Source organism: Amia ocellicauda, chromosome 3, assembly GCF_036373705.1.
Source record: "Amia ocellicauda isolate fAmiCal2 chromosome 3, fAmiCal2.hap1, whole genome shotgun sequence".
NCBI lineage: Eukaryota > Metazoa > Chordata > Actinopteri > Amiiformes > Amiidae > Amia > Amia ocellicauda.
This window is the reverse complement of record NC_089852.1, coordinates 45,724,028-45,749,028: the sequence shown is the minus strand read 5'-3', so window position 1 is coordinate 45,749,028 and position 25,001 is coordinate 45,724,028. Positions and strand designations below refer to the sequence as shown.

The 25,001-nt window shown below is 37.9% G+C and overlaps 1 protein-coding gene and 2 pseudogenes across 1 annotated transcript; 2 read left to right on the top strand and 1 right to left on the bottom strand.

Moving 5' to 3' along the window:
* Positions 1 to 2,164: 2,164 nt before the first annotated feature.
* On the top strand, positions 2,165 to 4,883 carry LOC136747201 (piggyBac transposable element-derived protein 4-like; annotated as a pseudogene).
* A 2,138-nt stretch (positions 4,884 to 7,021) lies between these two features.
* On the top strand, positions 7,022 to 8,005 carry LOC136747200 (olfactory receptor 51F2-like). Its single transcript, XM_066700153.1, has one exon. It carries the CDS (start codon positions 7,022 to 7,024, stop codon positions 8,003 to 8,005), a length of 984 nt encoding a protein of 327 aa, XP_066556250.1.
* Positions 8,006 to 23,459: 15,454 nt separating this feature from the next.
* On the bottom strand, positions 23,460 to 24,797 carry LOC136747199 (putative nuclease HARBI1; annotated as a pseudogene).
* Between the last annotated feature and the right edge of the window lie 204 nt (positions 24,798 to 25,001).

The window sequence follows — 25,001 nt, the reverse complement described above, 5'->3', positions numbered from 1 at the left end:
CTGTTTTTTGCTATAATATTATATTTAATAACATACTTTATAAGAGGTATTATAACACAACATTTACATGCCGACATCAATCTATTATCATAATTTGCCATGCCATTTATTATCTGCTATAAAACATATTATAATGCTATTTAATTACATATACTATAAGAAAACTACTTTATAAGTTATAGCTGTACCTACACTCACCTAAAGGATTATTAGGAACACCTGTTCAATTTCTCATTAATGCAATTATCTAACCAACCAATCACATGGCAGTTGCTTCAATGCATTTAGGGGTGTGGTCCTGGTCAAGACAATCTCCTGAACTCCAAACTGAATGTCTGAATGGGAAAGAAAGGTGATTTAAGCAATTTTGAGCGTGGCATGGTTGTTGGTGCCAGATGGGCCGGTCTGAATATTTCACAATCTGCTCAGTTACTGGGATTTTCACCCACAACCATTTCTAGGGTTTACAAAGAATGGTGTGAAAAGGGAAAAACATCCAGTATGCGGCAGTCCTGTGGGCGAAAATGCCTTGTTGATGCTAGAGGTCAGAGGAGAATGGGCCGACTGATTCAAGCTGATAGAAGAGCAACTTTGACTGAAATAACCACTCGTTACAACCGAGCTATGCAGCAAAGCATTTGTGAAGCCACAACACGTACAACCTTGAGGCGGATGGGCTACAACAGCAGAAGACCCCACCGGGTACCACTCATCTCCACTACAAATAGGAAAAAGAGGCTACAATTTGCACAAGCTCACCAAAATTGGACAATTGAAGACTGGAAAAATGTTGCCTGGTCTGATGAGTCTCGATTTCTGTTGAGACATTCAGATGGTAGAGTCAGAATTTGGTGTTAACAGAATGAGAACATGGATCCATCATGCCTTGTTACCACTGTGCAGGCTGGTGGTGGTGGTGTAATGGTGTGGGGGATGTTTTCTTGGCACACTTTAGGCCCCTTAGTGCCAATTGGGCATCGTTTAAATGCCATGGCCTACCTGAGCATTGTTTCTGACCATGTCCATCCCTTTATGACCACCATGTACCCATCCTCTGATGGCTACTTCCAGCAGGATAATGCACCATGTCACAAAGGTCGAATCATTTCAAATTGGTTTCTTGAACATGACAATGAGTTCACTGTACTAAACTGGCCCCCACAGTCACCAGATCTCAACCCAATAGAGCATCTTTGGGATGTGGTGGAACGGGAGCTTCGTGCCCTGGATGTGCATCCCACAAATCTCCATCAACTGCAAGATGCTATCCTATCAATATGGGCCAACATTTCTAAAGAATGCTTTCAGCACCTTGTTAAATCAATGCCACGTAGAATTAAGGCAGTTCTGAAGGCGAAAGGGGGTCAAACACAGTATTAGTATGGTGTTCCTAATAATCCTTTAGGTGAGTGTATAAGGTAAACTTATCAGTAGCATTTATTGTTATAATAGTATAATGTACAGTAGCAAATATTTATAACAAGATGGTTAATAACATGTTAATAGATTGTTTATATAGATAATTAAAATATTTTTTTACAAAACTAAACAAATACACAATCCTTGCAATTAATGCCAACTATTCCAAATAAACTGGTTGAAAATGAAAATTATTAAATTATGAAGTATGATTTGCTGGGCAATTTTTTTTTATTTTATTATTATAATTATTATTATTATCAATGTGATTATTATATAGTTATTATATCATATTATTTTGCCACCTGTGTGACACTGAAAATTAATTTTTGCTAGTTTGGTGTATGTATAATGTTTTGCTTAACCCTCCTGTTGTGTTCTGGTCGAATTGGACCAATTTACAAGTTTTCTCTCTGAAAAGTGTAGTTCATTTAATCTGATTGTCATAAGGTTTCATGACTTTGTCCACACAGGGCATCTGAACACACAAAATAAATGTTTATTATTTTCATAACTATTTGGGTGTTGTATTTAACTTTTGTACACCTGTGGTGTTCCAGGTCAAAAATTACCTGTCATTGGAAATTAATAGGTGAGACTACAATCAGAGTTCAGGCACATGCCCATTGATCAGATGGACACACTTCCTCTCCCAGGACTCACACATGCATGTGTGTTTGAGCACATACACACACACACACACACACACACACACAAACACACCTCACTCCCCTTCTTGGCTTCCATGGCATGGCTTTCACCAATAGAATCTTTCCCCCACAGGAACCACACCTGTTGTCATTCTCACAAACAATCACAACATAGGAATGGGAATTTGTCCTGGTCTTCATCCCCACCTGAGAGGAGAGGTCTGCTGTTGGCTGATAATGTTATCAGGATGACCCCAGGGTCATTGAGATACGCCATATCCTGGGTTGATGACATAAAATCCTGCTTCGAACTGTTCCTGAGAGAGTCAATCAAAACTATAGTGATAAACATGACCAACTTGGAGGGGAGATGCATTCAGAAAGACAACTGGAAGGTGGTAGACCGGACAAACGTCCAAGCATATGTGGGTCTCTTGGTTTTATCTGGTGTGTACAGATCCAGAAATTAATCTAGCACCAGTTTATGGAATGCAGAGTCTGGTCAGGCAATTTTTCTTGACACAATGTCACTCCAGACATTTCACGTGTTGTCATGGGTGATTCGCTTCGACAACCATGATACATGACCCGGCCACCATAAATAAGACAAGCCGGCAGCGATCAGAGAGGTTTGGCACAAGTGGGTGGAGCGCCTGTCACTCATCTATAACCCAGATCCAGACATCACAGTGGATGAGCGGCTGGTCGCTTTTAGGGGACGCTGCCCATTCAAGCAGTATATGCCAAGCAAACCGTCTAAATATGGAATAAAGATATGGAAAAGTTATGCCTGGCACATGCAGGTTTACACTGCTGACAATGTTCCCGAAAGGTAACAGGGTAAGTGGGTAGTTCTTGAAATGACTGCAGGTCTCCAGGGGCATAACATAACATGTGACAATTTCTTCACCTCATATGCTCCTGGTCAGGAGCTGCTCCAAAAAAAATGACCATGGTGGGGATGGTCAGAAGGAACAAGCCTGAGTTGCCTCCTGCCTTAATTACTACCAAGGACAGGGATCATTTTCCCTCTAAATTTGCCTTCACCGATACACACACTCTTGTGTCCTACTGCCCGAAGAAAAAGAAGAATGTGCTCCTGATGACAACTCTGCACAGGGATGCTGCTGTGAGTACCAGGGAGGACAAGAAGCCCAATGCTGTCCTGGATTACAACAGGAACAAAGGGGGAGTTGACAACCTTGATAAGGTATGTTTTATCTTTTTATCTTTCAAGTCTCATGTACTTTTATTCTATTTACCAGATTGTTTTATCTGCACCATAAAAATAAGACATGTTGTTGTTTGGCGAAATGCTCACTGAATTTCTATTCATTTGAATATGTAAATATGTATTAGATGTGATACATTAAAACAATGCTTTGATGCAATTTTTCATATGTTACTATGTTATTTACTGATAGTTGCACTTTCGCAGGTTACTGGCACATACTCCTGTAAGAGGCCCATGGTGGTGTTCTTTAACATCATCGAAGTGTCGGCTTACAATGCGTTTGTGGCGCGGATGGAGGTGAATCCAGGCTGGAAGCAGAGGAAATTCTTCAAGAGGAGAGTATTCCTAGAAGAGTTGGGGAAAGCCATGGTGGCATCCCTCATTCAAAGGCGCCAACACCTTCCTTGAACACCATCCTCTGCTGGATTGGTGAGAGATATACAAGGGCCAGAAGCAAGATCTATGGCCACTAGAGACAGAAGAGACAAAAGGAAGAGGTGCAATCTGTATGCACCAAGACATGTCAAAACGAGCATTACGTGCCATAAATGCAGTGCATATATGTGCAAGGCACATGCAACAACCACCACGTATTGTCCAACATGAGCATGAGAACACACAAAATGTAACCACCATTGATTGACAGATTGTGAACATTTTAATGTTTTTGTTATTGTTAGTAATACTGTTATTGTTACTGTTGTTCTTTAATGTGCTCAGACATTAATTTTGTAATATGGTAAAGTTTTCATGTGTAGTTTCATGTCTGTCCTTTCTTTACTAATAAACTCATACTGGTCAGTTTTGACTGGGAACACAACAGCTGTTATTTTGTGCCACTATTTAAAAATGTGAAATGGTTTCAAAACAAATGTTCTTGTTAAACTTTGACACAAAGTAGCCTGTGATAAATAGCACAATATGTTTTATCTGAGTATTTGTTATAGTCAAAATAATACATTATGCCTTTGTTACTCAAAAACGAGTTGTATGAGCTCAGGTCAATGAGACCTACAGGCCATACATAGCAAACAGAAGTTAAAAACTTGTAATGTTCACAAGAACTTTAAAATTTAAACTTTAAAAATATTGAACACAGAATTAAGTAATATGAAACGAACACAACACAAGGGTTAATATTAGTGAGTTTTGTTTTGTATTTGTGACAGATTGATATGAATAAATGGCTCACTTATTTGTGGTGGAATGCAAATATAGATTGACAGACAGGAAGGACATCCTATCATTACATTCGGACCGAATGCAATGAGTGGTCGATCCTTTTTTAGTCCTGTCCCTTCCACAGAAGATATATATATTTTTACATTTAAACCACTTAAATTATTGATTGCTATCAGGATGTGAAGAGACTTTCAACCAGTATAACAAAAAATGTTTCTGGAAAAGATTGCATACCCTACCTTTAAGACTTAATAGATCTATCGGGACATCCGTGGTTAGTAGTAAATTACTTTAAGCACCAGCATTATTTCAGACCAGCTTTAATCCAGCTTACTCCTGTGCCAACCTTCACCCCCGTGTATGCACAGCACCCCCCAGAAGATCAGTGGGTGTCCTGAATCCAGCAGTAGTTTATGGATGAATTTAAAGATAGAGGTAACTGGTCTAGCAATACCACTCTGTTTCCCTTATTCTGCTCTGCTCTTGTTTTTAATTCTAAGCATGTGTGTTTCGGTCTTTCCTACATAAGGCACTAGTCGCAATCACATTCTTTCTACGGCACACTGGTAGTTGATTAAAGCCATTGAAGACTCTGTATAGGATGTTGAAGAAAGTGTTTTGTGATAATTATATAATGTTTTATATTAATACTAGCATTAGAAGTAGTTTTGTATACAGACTGAGCAGATTAGTAAAGGGTCAACAAGGTCGATTTGTTAGAAACTCCTGTCAGTAATGAAAGATTACACAGTGCTGAAATAGCCTACAGATGTCTGCTGAGAATTTGTTTATGACTTAAGCGTTTCTCAAGATAGGCAGAAATTGTTTCTGTTAATGAGCGATTGACACTAGGTAAATGACGACCGTGGGTGCACATCAAAGACGGACATCTGCTTTGGATCCATCACCTCTTCACAGGAGGACAGATCGTAAAACGGACCCGGACCTGTATCTTCTGATTGGATGAATGGCCATAAGATGTTACGTCATTTTTCCTATAAAGCTGTACTCATGTTTGTAAACATTAAGTCTCACTGAAGGAATTTTCCTGACGTGGAGCTTCCGAGCCGGCTTGATTAAAGTTCTATTTGCTTTATCTCCACGACTTCTCCACTTATTTCCCACACGGTTCTACAGCCATGCATATATTAATTAATCTAATTTCATTTCATTTCATTTCAACACTGGGCTAAAATAAAATGTCAAGAGCAACAGTACAATAAAAACTTAATAAATAAACTAGAAATAATGGCATTAATGAAGTATCTGTTCATGTTTGTAACTTATTTGTTCATTCTTTATCAGTTAGTTCTTCTTTACCTATTAAGGCTTCATAAAGCATTTATATGGGGACCTTATTGTAAAGTGCTATGAATATGCATTATATTATTATTATGATTATTGTGTTTATTTTAACGTTTTGGTATTCTAATTAAACTGTTAATTCTTAGTGTAGCAGTGCCTCAGTTACATAATCGGACAAGCCGCCTGTATAGCCATTGAATATTGCCACCACCAATCAATAAATCTGGTTACTTGGAAAAAACTCAAGTCAAATAGAGACTCTCTTCAGAAGTTGTACTTTTTAATATTTTCATGGTTTTACAAAAAATATATTAAACAAATCTTACAATCTACTGTGTCGTCTCTTTTCCTACATACATGCTCAACCACCTCTATCAGTAAATTAACTTCACATCTCTCTGGAGTACAATCAGTTAGTGTACAGATCATTCTACACTGCTTCCCCCATGTTGATTGCTGTGTAGGGCATTGTTGACTTATGTTTATAAAAGGCTGTGGTCTTAGACCTCTAAAAAGGGATTCAAACCACTGGCAGAGATATAACAGCAAGAACAAGCTGAGAAAAAAAAAGTACTTTATACTGTTCTTGCTTTAACAGAAAAAAATAGGCGGCATTTATTACAACATTACGGCACTTAATCTGACCTGTGTATGGCTATAATTATATCTTGGTGAGTATCAGAAACATGCTTTAATGTTCTATTTCTTTTGGCATTTAAATCTGAAATGACAAGAATAATACTGAATATTCTTAAAAAACAATGATGTATGTGAAAGATGGACAAAACCTAAAATACTTGCTTCAGAATAAAGAAAAGACCTCAGTTTCACAAACACCATTTTGTATTCTCTTCCTTCCTCTTTTTAAGTAGTGCAGTTTCTATTACCCTTGAGTTTAAGTAATGAATGTGTGATGCTTTCAATGAAAGGAATCCATTAATTTTCCTTGAACTAATTTGCCTTTGTTCCTTTTTATGTAAAACAGGCTGGGGATGAAGAATACATTATTATGCAGTGGATGTTTGTATTATTTAAGTTGAAATTTAAGAAAGGTGTGCTGTCCTTATGCATCAATGTGAGAAACTGAGAAAAATACAACCAAACCATTTCCTGATCTTATTACAACAACCTGATCTTATTCAAATTTATTAAAGATATGTTCCAGAAATAATTCTTGTTAAAATTAGTACAATTACAAGTCAGAGAAAACACTGTGAAGAAGTCGTCTGCCATGAGTTCCTTCAGTTCAATAGTTTCTCCAAATGCTACAATTGTTCGACCTCCATTCTTTTTTGTCAGTGGCTTTTCCAATATTCCACATGTGAAGTACTATTACATTTTCATGTGTTTTGTTTATGCTGTAACTGTATTAGGAAACTCCTTCATCATGCTCATTATATATATGGACAGAAGTCTTCACACTGCTAAGTATGTTATTGTTTTTCATTTAGCTCTAGTGGACATGTTTGGCAGCACAGCTCTTATTCCAAAGTTTATTGACACTTTTCTCTTTGATAATCAGTTAATTGCTTATGAAGCCTGCTTAGCCAATATGTTTTTTGTACACTGTTTTACTTTTATGCAGTCACTTACTCTTGTTGTTCTAGCTTATGACAGATTCATTGCTATATGCTTTCCACTGAAATATCATGTCATTATTACTAATGTTGCAATGGTTGTGATTCTAGCAGTGCTGTGGATTCTGTCAGCAGGGCTGGTAATTGCAGCTGTAGCTTTCTTGTCTAGGCTTTCGTTCTGTAAATCATTTGTGATTAACAGCTTTTACTGTGATTATGGACCCATGTATCGTATGGCCTGTAATGACAATTCTGCAAATTATATAATTTCAATGGTCGCTATCACAATATTGCTTGTTGTTCCATTGATTCTGATTGTAGCAACTTATGTCTGCATAATATTTGCTCTGTTAAAAATTGCTTCTGCAGAGGAACGATTAAGAGCGATGAAAACCTGCACCTCCCATCTTATTGTAGTGGCACTGTTCTATCTTCCAATAGCTATCATCTATATTGCTGCTATTGTCACCATTGTTCATCCAAATGTCAGGATAATAAGTACATCTCTGTCTTACACCATTCCTCCAATGCTGAACCCTATCATTTATACGTTAAAGACAGATGATATTATTCAAGCAATTAAAAAGCTTTTCAACAGAGTCAAGGTAATTAAACCAGAAATTAATCAATATCAATGAAAACATCTTAAAGGACTGATATCATTGTTGGTTTATACTTTTTATCCTTGACTCAGGATTACTGTATATTAGTTTCCATTCCATCACACAGAAGAAAATAAATAAACTCATTCCCCTGCTATAAATGTTAACAACTATACAGGTTGCTACTCTCAGTGTTTTTTTTGTTTTTTTTTTGTAGTAAGATGAGTGTATATCCATTGCATGACATGTGGGTTTGTGGGCAGTGACAGTTACTGGTTTCCCAGAGTGCTGTCTTGAGATCAATTTTCTGACCCTTGTAATGTTCATGGTAGTCTTCCTCAGGAGAGGTGTGGGATCCAAAGAACAGATGTCTTCCTTTGATACAGTGAGGGAAAAAAGTATTTGATCCCCTGCTGATTTTGTACATTTGCCCACTGACAAAGAAATGATCAGTCTATAATTTTAATGGTAGGTGTATTAACAGTGAGAGACAGAATAACAACAAAAAAATCCAGAAAAACGCATTTCAAAAAAGTTATACATTGATTTGCATGTTAATGAGTGAAATAAGTATTTGATCCCCTATCAATCAGCAAGATTTCTGGCTCACAGGTGTCTGGTGTCTCCCTTTAAAAGAGTGCTCCTAATCTCAGCTCGTTACCTGTATAAAAGACACCTGTCCACAGAAGCAATCAATCAATCAGATTCCAAACTCTCCACTATGGCCTAGACCAAAGAGCTGTCCAAGGATGTCAGGGACAAGATTGTAGACCTACACAAGGCTGGAATGGGCTACAAGACCATCGCCAAGCAGCTTGGTGAGAAGGTGACAACAGTTGGTGCGATTATTGGCAAATGAAAGAAACACAAAATAACTGTCAGTCTCCCTCGGTCTGGGGCTCCATGCAAGATCTCACCATCATGAGAACGGTGAGGAATCAGCCCAGAACTACACGGGAGGATCTTGTTCATGATATCAAGGCAGCTGGGACCATAGTCACCAAGAAAACAATTGGTAGCACACTACGCCGTGAAGGACTGAAATCCTGCAGCGCCCACAAGGTCCCCCTGCTCAAGAAAGCACATGTACAGGCCCGTCTGAAGTTTGCCAACATCTGAATGATTCAGAGGAGAACTGGGTGAAAGTGTTGTGGTCAGATGAGACCAAAATCGAGCTCTTTGGCATCAACTCAACTCACCATGTTTGGAGAAGGAGGAATGACCCCAGGAACACCATCCCCACCGTCAAACATGGAGGTGGAAACATTATGCTTTGGGGGTGTTTTTCTGCTAAGGGGACAGGACAACTGCACCGCATCAAAGGGACGATGGAAGGGGCCATGTACCGTCAAATCTTGGGTGAGAACCTCCTTCCCTCAGCCAGGGCATTGGAAATGGGTCGTGGATGGGTATTCCAGCATGACAATGACCCAAAACACACAGCCAAGGCAACAAAGGAGTGGCTCAAGAAGAAGCACATTAAGGTCCTGGAGTGGCCTAGCCAGTCTCCAGACCTTAATCCCATAGAAAATCTGCGGAGGGAACTGAAGGTTCAATTGCCAAACGTCAGCCTCGAAACCTTAATGACTTGGAGAGGATCTGCAAAATGGGACAAAATCCCTCCTGAGATGTGTGCAAACCTGGTGGCCAACTACAAGAAACGTCTGACCTCTGTGATTGCCAACAAGGGTTTTGGCACCAAGTCGAAGGGGTCAAATACTTATTTCCCTCATTAACATGCAAATCAATTTATAACTTTTTTGAAATGCGTTTTTCTGGATTTTTTTGTTGTTATTCTGTCTCTCACTGTTAAAATACACCTACCATTAAAATTATAGACTGATCATTTCTTTGTCAGTGGGCAAATGTACAAAATCAGCAGGGGATCAAATACTTTTCTCCCTCACTGTATACTGGGAAAGGTCCAATCCCACGAATCTTATTTTAACAACTGTCAATCAATCATTAACAAAGACAGTTCCTGCCAACCTGGGGAAGCAAGTCCACAAATAGACTTTTAAGAAACAGCTGTGGGCCCTCTCCTTTTATTATTGACAAGAATAGTCTAGTCTAGATCAGGGGTAGTCAATTATTTTGTGTCAGGGTCCACATTTCTTGGTAAAGGTATAGTCAAGGTCCAGACATGGTGGTGGGGTGGGGGGGGTGTCACACCTTCAAATTACCCTTTCCAACACACACACAATTCTGTGAATTAGTAATTTACCCTGTTGCTTATATTTAGTACATTAATTTGACAAAGTACAAAAATAAAATGTTTAAATAAATGTATATATTAGTATTAAAACGGTTTCAGACCACTTTAATTTGAATTTGTTAAAGATTATTTTAGATAAACATAATAGAAACTTTGAAGCATTTTGTGTCTTATTAGATTCAAGTATTTACCATTTCCCTTTGTCCCACTGTGCACTGCACAAAATTAGTGTTGAAGAATGATGATTGAGTAATTCAGGGTGGGGGGTTCTCCCCCAGAAGATTTTAACAACTGGAGACCTGGAATGTGTGATTCGGAGTCATTTCGAAGTCAAAAAACAGCTCAAAATCTCCATGAAATCAGGGAGATATGGACTCAGACATATCTTTGCTTCACAACCACAGATCACCAGTGAAAAACACATATCAACCAACATTATATATGCAAACTAGACGCGGTTTCTGGTGCTTGTCAATCACAGATCTATTTAGATCTGTAATTGAAATGGGTGAGGATGCACAATTCTCGATTTGTGCGCCTGCCAGAAATATGCATCTGCATTGGAAATCATTTGTTTCCACTGCTGACGTAGGAGTTTCTAGTTGAACACAAACTGGCACCGTGACCCCCGGTCGTGTGTGCTCACTTTTATATTTTAGAGGCAAGGTTGACACATGTCCACACGACAAACGATGTGCGATCTGCGAGCAATCAACTCACTGACTAACTAAAGGGAACACTAGCTCTATACAGGACATCCCATATTAATAGGTAACATCCTATTGGCTAATAACCAGGAATTTCTGTGACTAGGTTCCACGCAACAACAAAAGTACAACAAACCTCCGTAAAATTACATTAAAAAATAATAATAAAAAAATATTATAAAAAAGTAATTAAAATTATTTTTGCGGTCCAGTCAAAAGCCTCTGGCGGTCTGGATTTGGCCCACGGGTCCGCCTGTTGACTACCCCTGGTCTAGAGGACATGCCCTAAACAACTTGCAAAGTGGTTGTTGCTAGCTTAATACATTTAATTTGCTTGGTCTGCATATTATTATTAATATAAAACATAATACAGTTTATATAAAACATTAATAACGGCTCTCCAGAAGGAAAAGTGGTGAACCAGTGACAGGTTCATGGGCGGCCAAGGCTCAGTGATGCACATGGGGAGCGAAGGCTGGCCCGTGTGGTCCGATCCAACAGACTAGCTACTGTAGCTCAAATTGCTGAAAAAGTTAATGCTGGTTCTGATAGAAAGGTGTCAGAACACACAGTGCATCGCAGTTTGTTGCATATGGAGCTGCGTAGCCGCAGACCAGTCAGGGTGCCCATGCTGACTCCTGTCCACTGCCGAAAGCGACTACAATGGGCACGTGAGCATCAGAACTGGACCACAGAGCAATGGAAGAAGGTGGCCTGGTCTGATGAATCACGAGTTCAAGGTGTTGACTTGGCCTCCAAATTCCCCAGATCTCAATCCAATCGAGCATCTGTGGGATGTGCTGGACAAACAAGTCCGATCCATGGAGGCCCCACCTCGCAACTTACAGGACTTAAAGGATCTGCTGCTAACGTCTTGGTGCCAGATACCACAGCACACCTTCAGAGGTCTAGTGGAGTCCATGCCTCAACGGGTCAGGGCTGTTTTGGCGGCAAAAGGGGAACCTACACAATATTAGGCAGGTGGTCATAATGTTATGGATGACTGGTGTAAGTGAATATGACACCATTTGTCAATATCATACAATTACTCATTGTGAGATGTGGTTTAATACCAATGTCAGTGGTTTAAAGGGGAACTCCAGCGAAAATCCATATTTTTTCAAGTTATTCTATCAGTAAAAACATTTTCTGTGTAGTTATTTTTCTATCCCTGATTTCTGGTACATATAAGTAGCTGGCCATTAAAAAAAACCCTTACGGAAATATAATGTATGCAGAATATATTTTTCATATTACACTATTGGAAAAAAACTATATATTTTAATATATCTGTTTCAATACACTGTCATATATTCCTGGAAAATATATTACAATATATTGTAATATACTGCAATATATTTTTAAATATGTAAATTATTTCCGTTTTCGTATATTGCGATATATAATATATTTTAAATACATTATGAAAACATCAAAACATATTTTTACATATCTGTTACAATATATTGTTGTATCGTCCTGGAACATATAATAGTTTATAATATACTACAAAATATTTTAAAATATATAAATTATTGCTGTGTTTGTATATTGAGTTATATTTTACAAAACATATCAAATTCAGGTTAAAATTAGCTTTATTGGCATGAACAGAGTCCTCTACAATTCAACAGAGTAATACAATAACTTCATAATATAAACAGGGATGTGAAAAAACAAACATGGAATTAAGCAATATATAAGAAATACATTTTCAAAACATCAAAATATATTTTAATATATTTTACAATATATTGTCTTTTTCCCATATGGAAATGAAATATATTGCAATATATTATTAAAATATGTGGACATATCATCCAATATAATTTAAAATATATTTAGTTCAAAATACATTTTCCTAAATTATATCTAAAATGCATTTAAGAATATATATACATTAATATATTTCACCAAATGTATTTGTAATTTTTACAAAATATATTTCACAAAATATATTATTTCCAATTTCAATAAAACATATTTATAACATTGCATTGTAGTGAAATGCCAGAGTCTCAAATTCTTATTGTAGTTATTGGAGGTCTTTATTATCTATTAGCCATTGTCTAATTTGACTGAACAAAGTAGGGGCCCAAGTGGGTAGTAGCTGGTTAGGCTGGGCTCAGCTGGGCTTGGGCTTTAGACAGGGGCCAATATCTGCAACTCTACAGACCTATGTAGCATTATGATGGGTGTATTTTGATAAGAGCATTTTAGCTCTGAGCTGAAGCACTGATCTAAGGAAGACCTCTCCCCCCAAAGTTATCAGATTTCCTTAAAGTGTGGGACTGGTTTACATCAAAGTGAGTCTTGGGAGGATAGCACCGAGAATAGGCCAAATAGTTTGGAATCCTGCTGTGAGATGTCTGGGGAAGGAGGCCTGTAGGTAATAAAAACTCTTTGAAATGGACGAGAGCCAAAATCCCGACACAGAGCTACGAACCCGGGCCAACCAGCATATCAAAAGATGGCATGGATTGACATCAGTCATAAATCAAGCCCCCCTCCAATAGAACACTGGGGGCTGAAACCGAAATCCAATCTCAAAAACTCAAGAACCAATCACCTATTGATCTGACAGGTGTACAAAGGTGTACTCTCTCTCTCTCTCTCTCTCTCTCTCTCTCTCACCTGAACCAGAAACTCACTGCCACAGCTCAACCTGTAGCTCTGTTGCCCGAACCGGAACCAGAAACCAACCAAGTCTTTGCCGGCAACAGAAGAGTTAACTTGGGAGAAGGAGATTGAGCCGTACGAAGAATTCTTTTAAAGGACTTTATTAAATAAAGAACTTTACAGACTGCGCTGCCCACCTGTGCCCACCTGATCTGTGGAGTTTTACAGCTGGACAATTGACTAAGTCGACTGTATACGAAAGTGTCAGTCATTTAAATAGCTATTGAGTCTTAAGAAACTCGACCCTTGGAACCGAACAGGGCCCTGCTTTCCTCAAAGAGCTTCAAACCAGTGGAAAATCTGTTTGGAAAAGACTCTGTTTCGTGAAACCGCAACTTCCAGGTGCATCGACTGAGTGGAAGTTCTTGGACAAAGCCGAACCGGACTGCCTTTGTTCCAAACCACACGGACCTTGTGCCGTGTGCTGTTATCTGAGCCCGAAGCCAGAGAGGCCTCTCTGCGACAAAGTTCAGATAAGTTTAACAGTTTGGAGTTTGTGTTTCATGACATTTGAGAATTCAATTACAAATGTTAATCTGTGATTCATAACTCTAGAATGTGTAATATCATTTAGTTTTCTTAAAAATAAATGTGTGTTGCATTAAACTGTTTTGTTGATAATTTTAGAAATAAAATCTGTCAACGCCGAGAAATATCTTCTCATTCCTGTTTAACTGTTTAGTCTGAAATTGACACACGTTAATAGACGTTAGATTATTGGTGGCCCTGCCTATCCTTAATTATTGAATAATAATCAGTTAAGGGAAATTGTGGTAACAAGTAATGATAGGATCTTCCTTGGCACCTAAACATAAATGAGACTGATATATATATATATATATATATATATATAACGAGAAGTTACCTGACATAAATACTAACCTGCGTAGTTATTTAATGTCTGACTAACAATACTAATGAGAGACTCACCTTCGTCTTACTAACCGGTATTGTAGTCAATGTGTTTATAACCTTTTTTGTTTAACGATTTGTGTGTTATCATATGCGATCCCATGGTCTTTGATTTGGTCACGGAAGTGATTTGTCTTTGATTTGTTGATCTAGAGTTGAATTTGTATTAGTTTTCCCTTTTGTATAATTAGTGTAGTGCTACATTTTATCTTTGTTTTTAATACATTTGACAATTTATATCTTTGGAATTGGTGTCTGCGTCCAATTATTACAGAAATTGAGTTCTACAAGATTCCAGGATTCGTGATAAGGTGATACTATAAATTCACTTCTTTAATTGAAATTTATAATTATGCCTTACGCTACACCTGTATCTGCCAACTGGAATCTTCACTGCAGCTCAATTTGAAATAATGAAATACATATTGAACTAAATTAGTGAATAATGCTTTTAAAAATTAAGGGTGCCAAAACTTCAGTCTCAACTGTATATATACCAGTATACATATATATATGACCTCTAGCGATCTATCCATTTATCCATCTAGTAATCTATAATGAGTTTGAGCAGTATAGGCTCCGATATGCTCTGTTGTCAATCAAGTTTGAAACCCTTGATACTCGGAGCTGATTGGAGGAGAGGGAGAGCGACGCGGCAGAGGGAGGCGTGGAGAAGGTTTGAATGAGTTGAGCGGGAAGATGCAGATTTGGATAAATGTTGCGAACAACGGAAATGTCAGTTACGTAAAATGTCTTCCTGAGCGTTAAGAACTAAACTACGAGATTTTAGACAGACAAGGATTAAAGACTTGTTGCTGATGTGTGTTTTTTGGGATTGAGTCGCCGGCACCAGTGTTTGTCTTGTTGAGTTTAAAGCAATGGCGATCAGGACCAGAGTTTCCACTGAAACCAGAGCAAGATGCCGATGGAGACGTCAGACAGGTATGAGACATGAAATCCAGTGTTTCCTATGTGTGTGTAACTCTGGGCTGTTTTTGTTTTGCGCTTACAGTTATTCTAATTATATGGTAGTTGTACAGGTGATCAATCATTCAAAAACTGATATATTCTGATGAAGATGGCATGTATTTCAAACATTATTATTAGTATTATCTCTGTGTTTTCATCCCTAGTGATTTTTCAGTGGAACAAATCCAGGTAAAATGCATAGTTTCGACTTGTCTAGTGTCAATACTTTATTTGTGTAAACATCACATACATTATTTTGTATTTACCCCACCATTGATGATAATAATGCTAATAATTTAATTATCTCATTACTGATTGATTTATTTTCTCAGATGCAACCAAAGAAATGTCCGGGCACTAAACAAGGGGACATCAGGAAGACGCGACGAGCGCCATCACCGCTGAAGGAGAAGGAGGACACAGCCCTTCATCTGCACACTGTGTTTCAGTGTTAATGGTCCAGTGGCGGAGGCGCTCATGTGCCGTTTTTATACAATCGCATGCGTTTAATTTCCACTGGACTGTGCGCGTCTAGAGGTCTCTGTCTATTGCCGCAATTCATTCATCTTCTGCAAGTATATATATGGTTTTATATTATTATTGATCGTTTTTTATTGTTAGTTGTGCTAGTTGTTAATTTGTAGTTGATGTAGTTTTTAGGAAAAGCTATACAGTGCTGTGACGGGATACGTTCAGATACTGCTGAAGCAGCAGTGAAGCAGCGTTTGCAGCGCCAGATCCGTCACAATACTGCGCCCTGTAGCGCTGTCTGTCAAGTTTATTATATTGAACATTTCAATAAATGGCACAGAGCAAGCCGGTGATGACACAGGTTTTAATTTTGACTGAGGGCAGGATTAAATAAAAAATGTTGGCGCTACGAGTCGCTCGCAGAAGCATTAGCGCATGTCTGCGAATGGAAATCGTGCTGCTAAACTATCGCGGTATTAAATCTGACCCCACCAGCGCCGCAAAACGACCTTCTCGCAGCTCCTTTCCTGCACAGTGCGAGAGAATAAAACACAGCTTTCACAGCCGCTACTACAACACTACACCACTGTACTCAGCGCTTTCATTTTTAGTTACATGCTTCTTTTTAAAGTAAATCCCATGATGTACAGTTGTGTCGTTTGCTATTAGCGGCTGGTTAAAGTTGTAGTTTATCCCACCCAACAATACAGTGGGAGTGGTTACATTTTCGCTGCATTAAATCAAGAAAATATCTGCGAGAAAACCCGCTGACAATGCGCTGCGCTGCTCTAGCTTTAGACACTGCGGATTGTCTGAAGCCTGTGCGGTTGAGGCGCAGTTGGAGAGAAACCGCAGCTCCGGCTTCATTCACAGCCAGATGTTCAACATACATTAGATGTTGCTTATTTTTCGTGCACAGAGAAAATATTTTGATATTGAATGTCATTTTATATTGTGTTTTGTTCAGCAATGTGTCAGTGTTCGTTTCATTTCGGTTTCATGACTTAAGTCGTTTATTCTGCTCTTGCTTTCTTCCTCTCATGTCTTAACAATTGATTCCTTCTTATCCTTCTTTCGTGGGAAAAGTGCTACTATCGAGTGCATATTACACCTCACTCGTACTACAATGATGTATATTCAGCCTATACCCTATATAAAGGTGATGTTTCCATGCTTGATACATTTGGATACAGCGCACTCACACGGACTGAATGTGGATTTTTATGGATCATGTTGTAGCCGATGTTGGACAGTACAGTATTTCTACAGGTCATCTCTCTCTATAGGCTGCTCGGGGATGTTTCTCATCTGACAGTTATAAGGGCTGGAAAACGGTGTTTCTACAGTCGCGTAATGGGTTCTCCGTTGCTTCGTACGTCTTTGATCGTAATATTTTTAGGGGGGCTGACAGAAAATATAGGGGGGCTGAAGCCCCACAGAATAGGGTCTAGCGATGCCCAGGGGCTATATGTATATTTGGGAATGAAGGCGACATTTAAGACACGAACACTACATCGAATTACACTGTCAGCAAATGTATAATTGCTATGATGAATATGTACAGAAAAAGGTAAAGCATCTGGAGACTCTGGATGACATTTATAATATTGTTACAGGCATATATGGTTGTCTAACTTGCAAGCGTTATGCCTTTATCCTAGACACAGCAGCCTATATAACACGGACATGATAACGATACACTACTGTACTGTTCTGCACCGTTACATTGACACACAATACAGAAAGAACCTTATAATGTTAACAGCAATTGCCACTAATGTTGATTTAATTGCCACAAGAACCTCAAAACTATATACAATTATATTACATTGTCATATTACAATGTATACAGTAAAGAGTATTTATATGGATCAGTGGCGTAGAAAGGAAAATGAGGGCGAGGCATAATGAGGGATTCACGACGGGGGTCTGGGGGTCCTCCACCAGAAAATGTAGAAAATTAAATACCTGAAATGAGCGATTCTGAGTCATTTCGGAGTCGAACAATTTATATCAATATCTCCATGAACTATATATTTGCTTCACAACCACATATCACAATGAGACACATCCAGTGAACAATCACACATCAACCGAGATTATACTGGCAAACTAGGGGCCAGATTGAATCAAGTCTTTGACCCCCCGATAATAAAAAACTACAGAACTGGACTCATGCGGCTTCATTCAGTTGATCGTTTATTAATTAATGTCACCACTATGATGTTCATTTTGTAGTTTTGTATTAGCCAGTGGGTCAGTTTTTATTGAATGCACCTTGGCACATAGTATTATTATTATTATTAGTTTATTTCTTTATTTATTGTAAGGCACCCTTATCCAGGGCGTCTTACAAAACAGCAATACAAAGTGCACAAGACAAGTAAACGCTGATGTAAAGCGGCCCTGAATAAGAGACTTGCATTGTTCTGGTTCACATAACCGAATACATCAGCATTGATCCACCGGCTAATACATAACGCCTGGATAAGGTTGTCTGCGAAGACATACAAAAATGAAAATACACAGCTGTCATCAAGGGCGGCTTTTGTTTTTATTGTATTACTTTTTCTTCTACTCATATATGTAACCGCTACACAGTACAGGTTTGTAATTGTGTTTTGGCGGGTAGAATCAAGCTTTCTGTACCTTCATGCGCCATTGTGGGGCCGGATAAAATCAAAACTGACCCGCTAATAGCAAACTACACACCTGTACATCACAGCGGTTACATTTCTGATTAGAAAAACTCTTAATGAAAATGCGGCCGCAGCTCAGTACAGTTGTGTAGTTTGCTATTCGCGGGCGTCACAGTTGTGATTTCTCTGCTTTATTGACGCGTCGCTCTTCTCGCAGCCCGTCCTGCTCTCGCGCCCCCCGCTGTCACTCAAATTGCAGACACTGTGATTTGCTCCGCTGTCTCTCCAGTTACAGACACTGTGATTGGCTCCGCTGTCTCTCCAGTTACAGACACTGTGATTGGCTCCGCTGTCTCTCCAGTTTCAGACACTGTGATTGCCTCCTCTGTGTCTCCAGTTTCAGACACTGAGATTGGCTCCGCTGTCTCTCCAGTTTCAGACACTGTGATTGGCTCCGCTGTCTCTCCAGTTTCAGACACTGTGATTGGCTCCGCTGTCTCTCCAGTTTCAGGCACGGTGATTGGCTCGCGCTTTCTCTCGCGCTGCCCGCCCTCCCCAGAAGCCCCGCCAGAAACACAGACTCCTCCCAGTGCGCAGGTCCGCACATTTCAGATTTAATTCAGCGAGGAGCTGAGCTGCGAGATCCCTTCCTGAGACTCTTCCGCACTTTGCGAACATTTTTTATTTAATCAATAAAACAGTATTTTTTATTTAATCCTGCCCTGAGTTTTAGCTGATAGTTAGTGTTCATTGTTTATTATTATTATAGCGTTTCAGTGTATTTTCATTTGCGTTCATTTCGTATTATTTGTATGTGTTTTGTTTATTTGCATTTTAGTGTATTGTTTGTTTTTATTACAAAAACATTATTATAAAGTGTACTATTGTAAACTAAATAGTTATGTATATCACATTTGCATTGTTTTATTTGCTCTAACAAAAGTGTTTTTCTCTCTTTAAATGGAAATGTACACGGGAGCATAAAGGGATAATGAAAAACACATTTTGCTTTTTTTTCTGTTCATTATATTTACATTTACATTTTTAAAGCAATGTCAGGTGTTTAATAATTATCATTATTTTCAAAATCTGGTACCTGGTAAGGGTTTTCATTTTTTCATCTGGAGTTGAAGTGGTTAAGAGGACAATCAAGGTGTATGTTTATTTAAAAGTATGTTAACAATATATTTAGAAGTTTTGAAAAATATATAAAGTATTATGTGTTTCAGTATATAAAGTGGGCATAATTCACATTTATATTTTTAAAGTATCTTAATGTATTTCAAAATATAAAAAACTGCAATTTACATATTTTAAAGTATATTATAAGATACTGTAATATATTTTCCAGAAAAGACAATATATTGTAATATATATTAAATTATATTTTGATGTTTTGATAATGTGTTTCTTATATATTGTTTAATTCTGTGTTTGTATTTTCACATCCCTGTTTATATTTTGATGTTATTGTATTACTCTTTTGTATTGTACATACTCTTGTATTGTAGAGGACTCTGTTCATGCCAATAAAGCAAAATCTAACTTGAGTTTGATATGTTTTGTAAAATATATCTCAATATACAAACACAGCAATAATTTATATATTTTAAAATATATTGTAATATATTATAAGCTATTATTGTCACAGTTCCCTAGCCCTGACCTTCTTCCCCCACTAGAGGCCACAAATAATCCCTCGCCTTTTCCTGCTCCCTTCACTACTTTCCTTTTTTCGCTCTGTCAATTAACACTCCATTTTTGGTGGAGTTCCTCTTTAATTATGTATTCACAATACTTTACTACATTCCATTGATCTAACCCCTAATTAAAATTATTTCAACTCATTATCTTATGTTCGTATGTGACTTTCACCTTTAATTAATTTGTTTGTATGTGTATATGTTTTGGTTAAAAATATATGTTTTGGAAAATTCATAATTGTCAATATGATCTGTGAAATCCTGGACAGCTCATTAGAAACTGAAAAGGACCAGATCAGCTATGTTTGATCAAGATATTTAAATTGTTATTTTATTATTACTTAATGCAAACATATAAACTTAATGTAAACAAGCTATGATACATGCATTGATGTTATTGGTGTGTGTTCCATTGTTCACTTCACTATTGATTGTGTTGGTTTATTTATAACTTTACATTTACATGTCCTATAAAATAAATTCAGTAGTGAAATAAGGTAAGAACTTCTATAATTACAGATCTGAGACACAAAGGAAAACAAGTCTGGCAAGAATTCCACAAATTCTAGTTTCTCACAATGCTACATTTGTTTGACTTAAATTTGTTCAATAGAAACGTCTTGAAATTGTAGGAAATAGACCACTATGGCAACTAAACTGTCTGAAACTAAGTAATGATTATTGAGTTAGAAAACTATAGTGTTCCAACAGCCAATCAGCTTCCAGATTTAGTGACGGTTAAATGTTCAACTGTAAATTCAATAGAATTAAACACATTTAAATAAATCAACACATGCTGTTTGCAGCTACTAGACAGCAAATCAAGAGGACAGACACAATTCACGGTTTTAACTTCGGCAGGATTCTAAAGTCACTCTGCCTCAGAACCAGCCAGTGAAAGTGCTGCATTGTTTGAGCTCCAGCCAATCCGATCCCTGCCAGCTTGATTGAAGCCCCGCCTGCAACAACAACTTCCTAGGGAATACCACAGGGACTGTTCAGTTACTCTAACATTTATCTGGCAATGTTTATATAAATTAAAACAATGTCTAATGACACAATAGTAATAAAATGAACAAAGATATATTTTACCCAAATAAAACTTATATTTTCCCATATGTGTATGTTGTTTTTTCATTCAAATTTCATGGGGAACTATTTTTCTCAGTAGGTTACTGGACAACATATTAGCATATCAAGGTAAATATAGGTTTATATAAGTAAATATAAGTTCATTATCTTAAAAAAAAAGGTTTTCTAAATTACAAAATACCTGGAATGGCTCTTCTAGGATTGCATGTAACCAGTCAATTATTATTATTATTTTTTACAATACTTAATATGGGCCTACATAATATGTGTATGTATAAAAATGTTGTTTTGTAAATAAACAACCCTAAACATTTCTAAAACTTTAAAGAAATACATAAATAATGATGTGCAAAAATAGCCTAATATAATGTCAAATTACTGTAGTTATTAAAATATAGTTTTCTCATTTCAGTGTTAGAATGTACAACTGATCAGAAATCTACTCTTAGAACTATCATTAAATAAATTAAATGTAATACATACACAATTGTATGATATAGGTCATTTATACATGGTTCAATTTTGGTTCATCTTTATTTTCTGTTAATGTTAAGTTTAAAAAAAATAAACTGACAGTATTAAAGTGAAATCTAAAATTCCATAAACAATCACAATTGCATTACTATAAGGTTTATAATGCACAGATCCAGACTGAATAGATAATTTGGTAGCAGAAAAAATAACACATTCTATTAACAAGTTTAAGACCAGCATTGATGTCTTCCTGTCCGTCCTAGTAAAATCTTTCAGAGAAGCTGTTAAGAAAAGGTCAAATACCACCTGCATATTACCGATGTAGATTTGAAGTGTGCGGGAGTCCATTGCACTTTCTCCCCCAGACACAGTGGGTTAGTTTGGTGCTTGAGGCCTTCTATCTGACAACTAAAGAAAACATCTTTTGAGATACGAGAGGATAAAAAATTACTTGAAGGTGTGTTCCTTCACAATGAAGGAACGATTTTTTATTTTTAATAAGGGATTAATAAATAAAATGAATGAACAAGTCCAACAAGGACTAAATACTAAAAAAGTATTGTTTAAAAAAAAACGTTTTAATAATTTATTTTGTAATTTTTTTGTATTATTATTTTTAGAAAAGTGGTGTGTTCCTTGTAAGGGCTAGACTGAACATTATGCAATTTTAGATACTGCAGGATTAAATGAAGGAGATTTTAGAAATTAGCAGCCAATTCGGCCAGATTTTAGGCAACCAGAAATTTGTGAATATTTGAAAGTAACTCGAATACCCGTGTTAACAGAGCTCTGTGAAAGATCCGTCTGACCTCAGAATGGAGAAGGAGTGTAGTGTGCTCTGCTCCCATTGCTTCACTGAATTCACTGAGTTTCTCTGTTACTCAGCCTTTTTCAACATAGATTATTTCTATAATTTCAAAATATTATATCTCTTAAACCCAGGACACACCAGCGTGTCGCATCGCTTTGCATCACTCAGTCACTCAACAAGTCAGGATGAAATATAAACATACTCTGTGAAGTGGTGTGTATTAATAGTTCTCATCATTAATACACAGTACATATGTGGTGTGTAGCCTACACTTATAATAGCCTATTCATGGGTTTCACAGCAAACAGAAAAAAGGCCACCTCATGCTACATTTTCACAGGCAGAGGAGTTGGCACTAGCGAACAATAGAGGAAGGCCCATAATGGAGGGGGTCGAGGGGGCAGTCAGTTCTGACCCTGATATCAGCTCAATGTCCACCCTTTATGTATAGGGTAATATCATATCAATTGTTTTGATTGTCCAGTTTAAAATAATTGAACGTCCAAATGCATGTCTTATGTACAGTTGGGGGGAATACTATTGATCTGCTCCAGCCACCAGCATGCCCCTCATCTGACTCTCAGTTAGAGGTAAGTGTGGAAATAATTGAGGAGTTCTGTGGATTTATCAATGCTGATATGTTGACACAATTTAACAGCTTTTCTCTTACATTTTTTTTTCAGGAGGACTTAGGTGAGAAGACCATGTCAGCCATGTCTAACACACACATCCAGGTTGAACCATTTAATCATTTGTACTTTTATGTCTATTTGACAGTGACTAACATAGGCTAATACTAGGCTATGTATGGCAAATTGTCATGAGCTGATATTTCCTGTCACACATCTATTGAATGAGAATGAACCCTCAACAGAACAAAGCTTTATATTATTGTCTTTCAGGACTGGCATCGGCAGCTGGCATGGTGCTCTTTCTTTTCTAATAGTGGCAATGTTATGGAGCACCACACATGCTACCACCACCTCACATGCCCGCTCCAGACGCACCCGCAAGCCTTGCAGGCAAGCAAAACGTGCTTTGATGACCCCAAATGTTATCTCTATCCTGACCCTTGTGTTTTTGTGAGCCACGTTATATTTTATTTGTTCCCTTGTTTGTGGGTCAGGATAGGTGGTCATCAGGTAATGGAGACATGAGTAGCCTCTGTCCAGAAGCAGCAGGACATTAAAAAGGGCTTTGAAGAACAGAAAGAAATTGTCACAATACAGCATGCTGTGTGAAATATAGGGTGGTGGTTGTCTTACCTGTAGATTCCAGAGAAATGCGTGAATCATGCATCGACCCAGGCCACCTAGCCTCCAGACTGGTCACCATTAAATGGTGATCACATGTCATCTGACAAAGGATTTCAGACCATTTTAAGATACCACAATTGTAAGAAAATCACCACCTAATGTGTCTTTAATTGTATTGAATATAAGTAGAAATTTTAAGTACAACATAACGTAGGGTAGCCTACGTGTCAGATCAAATACGATATGATAAAATGACTTCCTATTCACATAATCCCCCTCATGTTCTCCCAGGGGTGCTTTAATGGGGATATGCATACAGTCAATCTCACCAATCACCCTCGGGATTCCTATGGAAAAAATTGTGTTCTGTATATAGGCCCAGCCTATGCATATTAAAAATAGACCAAGTATTTTTACATTGCAAATTACCTGTGATTGTATAAAAAGCCTCTTTGATCTGTAGAACAATTAAATGCCCAGGGAACATAAGAAATGCATCCAGTAATTTAGTAAGAGCAAGTCACACCTTGCGAGCTGCAAGGCAGACAGTATTCTTGCTCAGATGTTCAGCATCACCGATGGAATAATGTCCGCTGGCAAAATATCACAAAACAAGGCACACTGTTCAACAGTGAGGGCATTACTCTGATGAGTGGCATTGAAGATGTCTGGCCCTAGAAGCCGGCAAAGATACTGAATTCCCTCAGATGAGAATTGATATCTTTCATAGAAAACATCATCGGGGTAAGCTAGAGGAGTTGCATGGTCACTGAACACCCTCGCCCGGCAGAGTGAGCCTCTCACAATCCGTGCGCCAATGTCGATTGGGTCTTCCAAATGTGCCGGGATTTTTCCCCACAAGATTGTGGGCAAAGGTTCGGTGCTTATACAGGGCAACATCGAGTTATCCATGAAGATAAGAACTGCTCAGAGCAGTTTAAAGATGCAGCGTAAATTGCCATGACAGCATACCTCGGGTAAAACGTATCCACCTTTCATAGTACAGGTTAATCGGGAAGTTACACCCGATGTCACAAAGTTACTCCTGAAGTTACCTGGATAAGCCAGTTACGTCGCTTTGTAGTCTGGTCTGTCCCAGTGGGC